The sequence below is a fragment of the Periplaneta americana genome, chromosome 12 (genome assembly GCF_040183065.1).
Source record: "Periplaneta americana isolate PAMFEO1 chromosome 12, P.americana_PAMFEO1_priV1, whole genome shotgun sequence".
In the NCBI taxonomy this organism is placed as follows: Eukaryota; Metazoa; Arthropoda; class Insecta; order Blattodea; family Blattidae; genus Periplaneta; species Periplaneta americana.
Genome location: NC_091128.1, coordinates 83,608,167 through 83,621,188, shown reverse-complemented (window position 1 = coordinate 83,621,188; position 13,022 = coordinate 83,608,167). Strand labels below are relative to the sequence as shown.

Below are 13,022 nucleotides of genomic sequence, written 5' to 3'. Positions count from 1 at the left end.
AATTCCGATCCAGTTGTACGAAGCATATTCTTAAAATAAGTTCCATTTTCAATTATAGCCATCGCATTGCTGCAATCGTTATTTTGCGCATGTGTGTTTTCTTTTTCAGTCCTCAGGCAAGCTGTGCATGCAGTTTCAGAGCTTCAGTCCGTGTGTGTGGTTAGTTGTGATCAGTTGAAATGTTTAAAGTGATCGAGCACCCCGCCGACTGTGAGATGTGGTCTGTTATCCATTTCTTGAATGTGAGAAACATGAAACTAGCTGACATTCATTGTCAACTTTGTGAGGTGTATGGCGATGATGCCATTAGTGATGGAATGGTCAGGAAGTTCAACGAGCAGCATACCGGTCGGCCATCTTTGATCAATGATGATTTGGTGCGTGCTCTCGATGAAAAAATTAATGAGGTCAGGAACAAACTGACCATCCCCTCTACAGCCTGGATTTGGCTCCAAGTGACTTTCATCTCTTCCTGCACTTCAAGAAGTTCCTTGGTGGTCAACGTTTTGATAGCGACGACACCCAAAATCTCATCTCGAAATTTGGCTGGGAACAAATTGACCATCCCCCTACAGCCAGGATTTGGGTCCGAGTGACTTTCATCTCTTCCTACACCTCAAGAAGTTCCTCGGTGGTCAACATTTTGATGGCGACGATGAAGTGAAAACAGCAGTGCGGGAGTGCTTCACATTGCAGGCGGGTGAATTCTACAATGAGGGGATAGAAAGACTTGTGCCACGACTCGATAAATGCCTCAATAATGGTGGAGATTATGTGTTGAGAAGTAATTGAAGTGTGGGGAATACAATGCAACAAGAATGGTTTGTAAATATCTTCTCGTTTACTTACTACACCCTTTTGGAACTTACTTTAAGAACACGCCTCGAATGTTCAACTATGTAAGCAAGTTTTAATCCTGGTTGAGTGTAAGAGAAGGCCTTACAGCCTTAACTCTGCCAGGTTAAATAATGCAATTATTATTATTATTATGTTCACAAAATTGGACAGTTAACTAATATTTTGTCTTCGAATATAAGATCTTGCAAAGCAGAAACATATATAAAAAGTTTGTCTATTTTGAGAAAAATTAATTTTTAAAACATATTTCTGATTCACCTGTAAATTCACAGATACGAGGTATCACTTCTTAGCCATCGATATAATATATACATCACGTGTCTAAAGTATGCATTTTCAGCATTTATGACATTCAAATAGTCATTTTTGGCCGCCATTTATCTATTTGTTCAATTGTCCGTCCAGTCGCCCATATATCTAATCTATCTTTTCTTACACATTGCCCAGAAATATATAAATAATATTTCAAAATTTTAACTAAGACAAAACACTAATTCACTTAAAATCAGCTCATTAAAACTATATAAACAGTTTCTTGCAAAAACTGTCTAGTTCTGATGTGTGATGAGAAAGTATGTGTAATTGTATTGCACCATTTACCTTAATTACCAGTACCTATTTATTTCCCTTCTTTTCGTAAACTATCATCTTTAGTGAAAGGTTTATGAAATGAATTCCACATGTGAACCAATGAAGAACCATGTTTTTCGTATCTTTAGTGTTAGAATTGTATTTTTGTCCCCTGAAATTGTAGTATGAAAAGATATTTTTTATATTTTTGAATCATTACAGAATAACTATAAAGAAGGAAGAAAAACGATCACAGTCGAGAGTAAGTTAAAGTTAACATAAAGGTACTACTGGTACCACACAATAAATAGGTTTGAAAGTTTGTAATAATCTGGGCGAATATACACGTAAAATCAGTTTATGCTGTATTAAATTGACACTATAAATATAGGATATTATATTGTGAATGCATACAACTGTATAAACATTTTTATCTGATTTGTAATGAACTGAGACACATATGAAGATAACGTATGCTAAGGAAAAGACCACACAAATGTCTGATGGCTGATTCACTTGGAGATCGAAAAAGACAGTAATAACATGCAAATTTATAGTCACACTTCCGAAATTAAGTACAACTGAAAGATAACTCTGAGAACATATTATGCAAACAAAAGATATTCCTAATGCTTTGAAGATATAACCTATTATTATTATTTGTAACAAAATTATGTACCTTGGATCTGGTTTGGAAAGAGAAGTCAATAAAGAATATAAATATAAACACATATTTTGTATATGAATATACATTTTCGTGCATTAATTTTGCTTGAAATATCATTTTATATATAAATTAGCTTTCATATTTCTGTATGTATCAAAAAACTTTGTTAACAATTGTACAAATAATGTTTCAATAGTACTTACAAAACAATATGTGTTAGTGCATATATTGATTTTAAGTCTTTGTATTTTAAACACATTTGGTGTCAGGAGAAGACATATTTTGAACGGTTTCTTTGAAACATTAACATATTCTTCTGACTTCAAAGCAGTATTGAAAATATAATTCACACGAATCTTGATGTTTCAGATATGGTCACTTACTATAGTGCAGTCAATTAGAGGTGGGGCACTAACAGACTGTAGTGCAAAAAATTTTTGAACTCTATTCACAAAAGTCAAAATTTTTAAAGATTTTAATGCAGCAGCGTCATGAAACATTTTTCTGATGTACAACATAGTGTATGTTACATGCTGCACACACTTTCCTTTATGTTAAGATGTGAACTAGTTACCAATACTGCTCCAAGTTTTGCTCTCTGGATGTGTAACAGCGATCACAAAACACAATCGTCATAACAACTCAAAAGTTACTACAACAGCTATATATCCTAACCTTACTTCTATTACATGAATCTTAATCACTGGTGCCACAGAATCATCATCATTTTATCACACAGGCACGGAGATTCCTTGGTTTCGAGTTCTGTCACATTGCCCTAAAAATCACTCATACTTACAGTACAGTAGTTTCCTGAGTATTATAAATAGGGCATGTGCAGTTAACAACAATTACTAAAACGTCAGAATGGGCCCTTCACGATGATCCAAGATGTCTGCAACAATAAAATGTATTTCAATGTAATACAAAGCTGTTAAGAATTTAACAAAATGTATAATTAGTGCTCATCACTAAACTCTAGAATACAAATAAACTATTTCAGCATTAGTGACCGTGCCCTGTCAAGCCTCAAACCAAAGGAGAGGAGAAACAAGTGAAGAAGATAAGTAAAGATGGCTATGTATTCCGAATAACTATCTCTGGACCAAAGACTTCAGCTAGCTTAGTAAATGTTGTTGCCAAAAATTTGTATTTATCCTTGCAAAAAAAGAAGGATAATAGCAAGCATTTTCCTAGGAATGATTACTTCACAAACTTCTCTGTACAAATGGCCTTGATTTCTCACAATGATACTGCACAGTTTTTAGCTACTTACCTGTATTCTAGACTCGTTCCATTCCTATTGGAACAGCAACTAGTAAAAATAACTCGTCTTAATACTCCACTATTCCTTTTTCGAAAAAGTAACCATTTATAAGCAATGTGATAAAGTAGGTTAGTACAAAGAGACTGCAGAACTTGTTAAATGGGCAACAAAAATTATGTAGATGTAAGAAAATGTTTTAGAACTTTTGGAATTTTTTTCCCTGGAAAAGGTGAGTTTAGTTTTGCCAAACTCAGTAGGAAAAAAAGTATATGGACAAGAAATTGAACATGTAGGAGAAACATTCACAAGACATCTGCGTTGCTTAGATGGAACTTATAAGAGAGGATACGAAAGGATATACAGTAATCCCTTCTTATCCACCGAATCTGTATCAGCGATTAACCTCAGTGACGTTACTTTATGTATTTTACTGCCTAGTGCCTTAATCTAAAGGGTTTTGTAGAAAATCTAGAATTTAGGAGCACTTGTATTCATAGACTGTGGTATAACCAATCACCAACACTGTGCTTAGTGGCATTACAACTTATTTATTATCATTGCAGTATTATTTGCTTCTTCTAATGTCTTCATTGTTTGTAATTGTAAATTCAACTTTATCACAGGCTTAAAGAAAAAATACTTCTGAAAACATTATTAAACTTCCACAAACATTCAAGTTCCAGATAAAGATTAACAAATGTAACTGCTACATCTTCTGATCATTGTCTTGTTGTATTAATATTAATATGGTTTTCTCTAGTAGCCTGTCAACTGTACTAAACTGAAACAGATCTATTTATAGAAAGAAAAGAGAATGACAGAGTTACTATTCAGAACTGCTACCAAAATATCCCACCCAACTACCAGTGCTAATTAGTACTCAACCACTTTCCCAAATGTTTGCTAGAAGATAACAATACGAGTTCTTGCTACTTATACTAGTTACTATTCTGTTTATCAAGTAAACAAGCTTCAATAAGTTGTAAGATGTATGCTTCGTCATATCAACTGTGGATTACTGTCATTTTGCGTACACACCAGGATTCCCACATTCTTCAATCCTACTATCTACCAAAATTCGATACAATATAAAACTTAACATGTCTCCTGCAAAGAATTTCTTTGATACATGGTTTACAACTTTGCTATGGTCAACTTTTCTATCAACAAGACGTCTCAGAGAAGCAATACAATGGTACAGCTATTCTTGATGGCGATCTTCTACAAAATAACTTCAATAATTGAAAAGATAAATAATAACAACATAGTAAAAAAGAAACTATTTCATATCATAACAATATGTTTAAAATTAAATTACATCTATAATATTGCTGTTGATCAAATCAATTATTAAGTATGTGATATTGTGCGTAAGTTTCAATGTTAGTAAACAGAAAAGAAAACGAGATTGTGACGACTTGTTCAAACTCTTAAATCATAAAATATTGTGACAGCGACGTGAGATTCGAACTCACGACCAGCGTCCCGCGAGAGAGAGCATATCGCGCGGGCTTCATGAAGCATGAGGGACGGCGCGACGAGGGGAAAGGGAAAGGCCCACGCGACGAGGGGAGAGTGCACGCGCAACTGCTGCTTGCGGAGTAAAGGGGAATAGACCTTCTCGACCCTTCCAGAAAATGCGTCGAAGTGGAGATATCCAGATAATTCTCTACACACCTGTAGAAGGTTCTCGCAACTATGATTTTGCTATAAAAGAAGAAGCGCCAGCGAACTAGAGCAGAGTTTTCAGTTATTCCGTCAGTGAGTAAGCCAGAGCAAGCAAGCCAGAGTTCGACTCGAGTGTGCGTCCGCATCTGCGTCAGCATCCGAAGGCCTGAGTTCGAGTGCAGTGGACCGCAGTTGGAGGGACCCGAGTTCGAGTACAGTGAACTGTCTCTGAAGGTCTGTGGTTCGAGATACCGTGAACTCGAGTGACTAAGATAGAAGAACTGTGAACTGAGAACTGGTAGTTCTGATTTGTAAATAGTGCTTTGTAAATATTAGTTAAGATTAACAGTTCATTGTTGTACGTAATATTCCAAGTAAATTGTCATTGTCGTCGGTGGAGTGCTATAACGAATACGGTGTTGAGTGAAGATCCAATTGTTGACGAGAGCGTTTAAGGTGAATTGTAGAAAGGAATTATTGTTGTGACGAATAAATTACATTGTTGTTACTAATAAAATTTACATTGGTGTCAGAAGTGGGATATTATCGACAATGGAGAACCTACAGCAGATCCTGCAAGCCATCGCGGAAATGAAAGCTGAAATGAAAAACGACATAAGTGACGTAAAAGCAGAAATGAAGAACGATATCAGTGAGGTCAAGAACGACATAAGTGAAGTGAAAGGCGACATAAGCGGAGTGAAAGGCGACATAAGCGGAGTGAAAGGCGACATAAGCGGAGTGAAAGATGACGTCACTTCGCAAATTGAAAGCGTTTCGGCCCACGTAGATGGAATTGTCGCCATCGTGAAAGACGAACTCAAAGCCGATCTTGACAACCTAAACAAGAATTTTACAACTATAAACGAGACAGTAACCGAATTGAGACAGGAGGTAGACCATTTCGATGGCAAAATCCGTGATCTCGAGCGTCGTCAAGAACAGACGACCGAGTTGCTGGACAAGACGAGTGAGATGATGGATAAACACGCTGAGGAAAACAAGCACATTCTCGCGTTGGTGGATCGCCAGGCTAGAGAACATAAACAGATAGTTGCCGAGGAGGTTCGACGTGCCATGCAAGAAGCGGCCACAGAGTTGAGGACTCCATATAGTGCCCCTGCGGAACCATCGGCTTCAGCCAGACATCACAACGTCAAGACGCCGAAGTTCGACGGTACGACGTCTTGGGCGATATTCCGTCGCCAGTTCGAGGCCATCGCAGAGCACAATGGGTGGACGCCAGCAGAGAAAACTACTCAGCTGCTGGCCGCGCTTCAGGGACAGGCGTCGGAGATTCTTCACAGCATTCCAGAAGATGGGACAGCCGCTGAGATAATGGCGGCCTTGGAGGGACGTTATGGTGACCATCAACTTGCTGCAGCATTCAGGACCCAACTGAAAACGAGGGTCCAACAGTCAGGCGAGTCCCTGCAAGAATTCGCGATGGCGGTGGAACAACTGGCCCATAAGGCGCTCAGGGGCCTACCTAATGACTTCATCGCTGGAGAGGCGGCCTACACCTTCGGCAGCGGAGTTCGAGACCCGGAAATAAAGCAACAGCTACTCCTGGCAGAGCATCGCACCATCAATGCAGCTCTGGCGGCGGCCCTCAGGATGGAGGCAGCCAAGTTGACGGCGAACGTCTCGGCATCGCACCGGATTAGGAGCGTCGCGGCGGCCGACGTCGAGGAACGTCAACCAAAATCACCCGAGCGACGAAGACGAGGATTGCCTACCTGCTGGTCCTGTGGCGAGCCTGGGCACCTGAGGAGGGACTGTGACCGATCTGGTCACAAACAGGAAAACTAAAAGGGGCCGATGCGATGAGGGGCACGTCGGCGCCGTCATCACCATCCCCTCGGCTGATCTTGAAGACGGTTAACAGAAGATGCGACGATTGGCTGATTGCTGACGGATGGATAAGAGGCCGCCCATGCAGAGTACTGGTAGACACCGGGGCGTCGCTCACTATCGCCAGACCGGAAGTCGTGCGTGGCCTACCTGGGAGGACGCCGCTGCGCCGGTATGAGCTACGTACTGCCTCAGGCGAGAACCTGCCCATCCAAAAGGAGGTTTTCCTGGATCTGACATTGGGAAAGAGGAGACTGGAGATGTGGGTGTTCGTCGCCAACATCACTGAAGACGTCATCCTGGGACTCGACGCCATGCGGATCTTCGATGCAACGGTGGACGTCAGGCGCCGTATCCTGCGTTTTGGTCAGGATGAAGTGTTCCTGAGGGACGTCGAAGACCAACCCATGGCCAGCAGACTCACCCTGGAGAATCATGTGACAATCCCGGCAGGCTGCGAGATGGTGGTGACGGCAAGACTGGACGGACAACCTAAGAGAAACCTGCTCCTCGATTCGGAAACAACTCCGATAGATGGTGTTTATGTGGCCAGATCCCTACTCCCGAATCAGAAGGTGGTACCGGTGAGGGTCCTGAATGTCACCAATCGGGACAAGGAGGTGCCTAGTGGAACTGTACTAGGTAACGTCGAGCCGGTGGTGTCTGTGACGTCGCTGGCAGAAAACGAGGAGTGTCACCGACCACGTCCAGATCTAGACCCATCACTGAAAGAGCTGGCTCGAGAATTGCTGGCGAATTTAAGCAAAAGAGAAAGAAGACAAGTCCACGATCTACTGACAGAATTTCAGGACGTGTTCAGTCTGTCTGAAAATGACTACGGGAGAACGGAGAAGGTTCAGCACCGCATTGACACCGGAAATGCTCGCCCAATCAGACAACCCCCTCGACGCGTCCCTCTAGCTAAACAGAGGGAGATTGACAGCCAACTGGAGGGCATGAAAGCAAGAGGGGTCATCGAGGAATCCGACAGCCCTTGGTCATCACCTGTGGTGCTGGTGAAGAAGAAGAATGGGGACCTGCGTTTCTGCGTGGACTACAGAAGACTGAATGACGTCACCAGGAAAGACTGCTTTCCCCTTCCACGAATTGACGACACCTTGGACACCCTGGCCGGAGCAGAGTGGTTCTCGACGTTGGATCTCAAGTCAGGATACTGGCAGGTGGCGCTACATCCGGAGGATAAGGAGAAAACGGCATTCTCTACAGGCCAGGGACTATGACAGTTCACCGTTATGCCGTTCGGCCTCTGCAACGCTCCGGCTACATTCCAGAGACTAATGGAGTCCGTAATGAGAGGCCTGACATACGACACCTGTTTGCTGTACCTTGATGACGTCATCGTGGTGGGCAAGACTTTCGGCGAACAGCTGTTGAACCTGAGGAAAGTGTTCGAGAGACTGCGACAAGCCAGGCTGAAGTTGAACCCGAAGAAATGTCATCTATTCCAGAAGAAGGTCAACTACTTGGGACACGTAGTAGGGACCAACGGAGTGGCCACGGACCCGGAGAAGCTACAAGCCGTCAGAGGATGGCCGAGACCGAGGGACAAGCAGGAGCTGCGCCGCTTTCTCGGCCTCTGCACTTATTACAGAAGGTTCGTAGCTGGGTACGCCAACATCGCTAAGCCTCTAACCCAGCTGACCGAGGAGAAACGACAATTCCAGTGGACAGACGAGGCGGAGTCATCCTTCCAGTCGCTGAAAGAGGCGCTCTGCACTGCTCCTGTACTGGGATATCCCATCCCTGGAAGGAAGTTCACGCTCGACACGGACGCTAGCAACGTAAGCATCGGCGGAGTACTCTCTCAGGAACAGGACGGGCAAGAGAGGGTGATTGCCTACTTCAGCCGAACACTATCCAAGGCTGAGAGAAACTACTGTGTGACGCGTAGAGAACTTCTTGCCATTGTGGAAGCCCTGAAGCACTTCCACAAATATTTGTATGGCCAGGAATTCCATCTGAGGACAGACCATTCTGCACTCACCTGGCTATTGGGCTTCAAGAATCTGGAGGGGCAGACCGCCCGTTGGGTTCAACGTCTGCAGGAGTACAACTTCACCTCTGAACACCGACAAGGGAAGAAACATTCCAACGCTGATGCCCTGTCACGACGTCCGTGCCCGGATGGCTGCAAACACTGCCTGAAAGTAGAAGAGCGGGATGGCGCCCACGCAGTCCGAGCAATTGCCGCCCAGCCGAGCCCAGGATGGGATAACGCCGCCATAAGGAGGGAGCAGCTGGAGGACCCAAACATTGGACAGCTACTGCGTGATGTGGAGTCCGGCCAGAGACCAGTATGGGCCGATATCGCCAACCGTAGCACCACTTACAAGAGCTACTGGGCCCAGTGGGAATCCTTCACTGTCAAGGACGGTATTCTGAAGAGGATTTGGGAGTCGGCCGATGGAAGGACCCGCATAGAACAACTTGTCCTGCCCAGGAGCAAGGTGAAGGAAGTGCTGGAGGAGACTCATGCTGGAGTGACTGGAGGCCACCTGGGAGCCAACAGGACGCTGGACAAGTTAAGGCAGAGGTTCTATTGGTTGCATCAGAGAACCGACACGGAACAATGGTGCCGAAGATGCGACACCTGTGCAGCCAGTCGCGGACCAAGGACACGCAGCAGGGGAGCCATGCAGCAGTACAACGTGGGAGCTCCTTTTGAGAGGATCGCCATCGACGTTGCTGGACCGTTCCCGGTCACGGATCGCGGGAACCGCTACCTGCTAGTCGCCATGGATTACTTCACAAAATGGCCAGAGGTGTACGCGATTCCCAACCAAGAGGCTTCGACGGTGGCCGACGCGCTGCTTGACAACTTCATCTGCCGATTCGGGGTGCCCCGGGAATTGCATAGCGATCAGGGGCGCAACTTCGAATCCAACCTGATGGGAGAATTGTTCGAGCGTCTGGGGGTGCATAAAACCAGGACCACTCCCCTCCACCCACAGTCCGATGGTATGGTGGAACGCTACATCAAAACCTTGGAAGAGCATCTGCGGAAGGTGGTGTCCAACCATCAACGAGACTGGGATGCCAGAGTCCCACTGTTCCTCTTGGCCTACAGAGCTTCGGTCCACGATACAACAGGGATGACACCGGCAAACATGGTCTTCGGGAGAGAGCTGCGCCTGCCCTGTGATCTGCTGTTTGGCATGCCACCCAGCGCCGACCAGCCAGCAACTGACTATGTGGCAGAACTCACCGAGAAGTTGAATGGAGTTCACCAACTGGCCAGAGAGCACCTCAAGATGGCCAGCGACAGGATGAAGGTGCGCTACGACAGATTAGCCAACTCTGCAGGATTCCAGGAGGGCGACCTGGTGTGGCTGTATCGACCTACCAGGACCAAAGGGAAATCACCAAAGCTGCAGCGTGCCTGGGATGGACCATACCGCGTGGTGACCCGGATCAACGACGTGGTGTACCGCATCCAGCGACAACCTCGAGGGAAGATGATGGTGGTGCATCTGGACCGATTAGCAGCCTACCAAGGGACTGCCCGGGACGAGCAGCCCTAAGGAGGGAGCAATGTGACAGCGACGTGAGATTCGAACTCACGACCAGCGTCCCGCGAGAGAGAGCATATCGCGCGGGCTTCATGAAGCATGAGGGACGGCGCGACGAGGGGAAAGGGAAAGGCCCACGCGACGAGGGGAGAGTGCACGCGCAACTGCTGCTTGCGGAGTAAGGGGGAATAGACCTTCTCGACCCTTCCAGAAAATGCGTCGAAGTGGAGATATCCAGATAATTCTCTACACACCTGTAGAAGGTTCTCGCAACTATGATTTTGCTATAAAAGAAGAAGCGCCAGCGAACTAGAGCAGAGTTTTCAGTTATTCCGTCAGTGAGTAAGCCAGAGCAAGCAAGCCAGAGTTCGACTCGAGTGTGCGTTGGCATCTGCGTCAGCATCCGAAGGCCTGAGTTCGAGTGCAGTGGACCGCAGTTGGAGGGACCTGAGTTCGAGTGCAGTGGACCGCAGTTGGAGGGACCCGAGTTCGAGTACAGTGAACTGTCTCTGAAGGTCTGTGGTTCGAGATACCGTGAACTCGAGTGACTGAGATAGAAGAACTGTGAACTGAGAACTGGTAGTTCTGATTTGTAAATAGTGCTTTGTAAATATTAGTTAAGATTAACAGTTCATTGTTGTACGTAATATTCCAAGTAAATTGTCATTGTCGTCGGTGGAGTGCTATAACGAATACGGTGTTGAGTGAAGATCCAATTGTTGACGAGAGCGTTTAAGGTGAATTGTAGAAAGGAATTATTGTTGTGACGAATAAATTACATTGTTGTTACTAATAAAATTTACAATATCTAACTTAACAAAAACTTCTCTACAATAAAAATGAAACCTTAGTAATGCAAGAAAAAAAACTGTACCAACTAATATAAGAAATGAGATAGTCTTTTAACTCAATAGGATGATGATGGTGGTGGTGGTGGTGGTGATGATGATGATGATGATAATGATAACATAAAAATATAACTTTGTGTTACTACAAATTTGTGCAAAATTCTGAATAATTGCCAGCTACTCAAATAATGGTAGGCTTCATCAATCTTACAATGTAAATACAAAAGTATTTTCATGTACACTAAACTAAGCTAATTATGGGAGTGTCCCAAAGGTTATGAGACAGTGTAGATGTTGCCTACTCATACATTTTATGTTTACTTATAGCAACTGTATATAATTAAATTTAACATCCCTTCTCCCCCAAAAAAGAATTCGATCTGAGGTGTACTGAGCACACTGTACCTGAAGCATTTCTGCTGGACCTAATCCTTTCATTTGTCTCTAAATCATATTTTGCATCAGTTTTGAATTTCATACTAAGATAATAAGCATACAAGTTTATCAAAGCGACTAATAACATTCATTTACGTCTGGAACTGTCTGGAAGTATTTACTTATACAATATTTTCATGTAGTAATACTAATATGAGTTAAGATGCTAATTTCAATTATAACTTGTATTTATTTTATATCTTCCATTTAACATTTCACACTCAGACAGGTATATTTTATGAAAAGAAATCATTCCTATGGATATTATTATTGTTATTATTATTATTATTATTATTATTATTATTATTATTATTCAGAGCTATTTCTTATGTATTCATGTGATTTAATAGAAATGATCATTACTTTTGTACAGGCCATTCCCTGACAATCTGTGCAGGTGCCTGGCAGCAACCAATACTGTGAAAGCACTCACAACAGCCGGTTAACATGTCACAATAAATTAGGGGATCTTGTGGGTGCATGCACCTTGTCTCCAAAGTGAAACACATTGACCTTGAAGCTGACTTCACTGTATAGATAGTGTATGCAGTAAATCAGTTGTCTTTTCGAGGCAACAGTAAAATTTTAAGTTCACATTTGTATAGCTGGGTTAGTTTAAGCTTGTTCAAATTGCACCAAAAAAAAAGTACAGTACACATTAGAACAAAAGATTTTTATACTAGAGATTTACTTTCAAGAGCATACTTGTGGAAGAGTTGTGAAGACAACTTGCAACAGAATTTCCTGACATTCAGTTCCCACATAGAAACAGTGTAAAGAATCTCGTTAAAAATTTAGGGAAATAGGTTCTGTAGTGAATAGAAGTACGAAGAAGAAATCGCGTGTACTAATGAAACACTCAATGAAATAGGCGAAAGATTAGAACATATTCCACGGAAATCTCCCCATAGCCCTGCACAAGTAACAAGTGTTTTTAAAACTACAGCATTCAGAGCTACTAAAATTCCTCAATTTAAGCCTTACAGAGTAACAGCAGTGCATAATTGCTACTAAGAGAAAATGTGAGCCGAGTGAATTCTTGTAATTCGTTTCTGCAAAGTGTTGCCGATGGTTCAGTGTATCCAGAATTAACATGGACCATGTTATAACCCGAAACAAGAGATCCTGGAGCACGAGAAATCCACATATCAAGCATTAAACTCCTCTACATAACGAGAAAGTTGGTGTGTAGTTAAGTGCACAATGAATCATGGAACCTGTATTTTTTGACGATACAATCAATGCACACAAATACAGAACAAATACTCGTGTCATTTTTTGAACAGTTATGATATCTTGTGTCAGTGTGCATATTTCCAACACAG

The 13,022-nt window shown here is 43.2% G+C and overlaps 1 protein-coding gene across 2 annotated transcripts in view; it reads right to left on the bottom strand.

The window, feature by feature from the left end:
• Positions 1-2,648: 2,648 nt before the first annotated feature.
• LOC138710627 (uncharacterized protein KIAA0930 homolog) overlaps positions 2,649-13,022 on the bottom strand; it is an 82,705-nt gene continuing 72,331 nt past the window's right edge. Inside the window, exon 11 of one of the 2 annotated variants that reach the window (XM_069841651.1) lies at positions 2,649-2,990. In XM_069841651.1, the coding sequence (XP_069697752.1) occupies positions 2,950-2,990 (41 nt within the window). In that variant the 3' untranslated portion in view covers positions 2,649-2,949. The remainder of the gene's footprint in view (positions 2,991-13,022) is intronic. The other variant, XM_069841652.1, reaches the window with a different exon arrangement.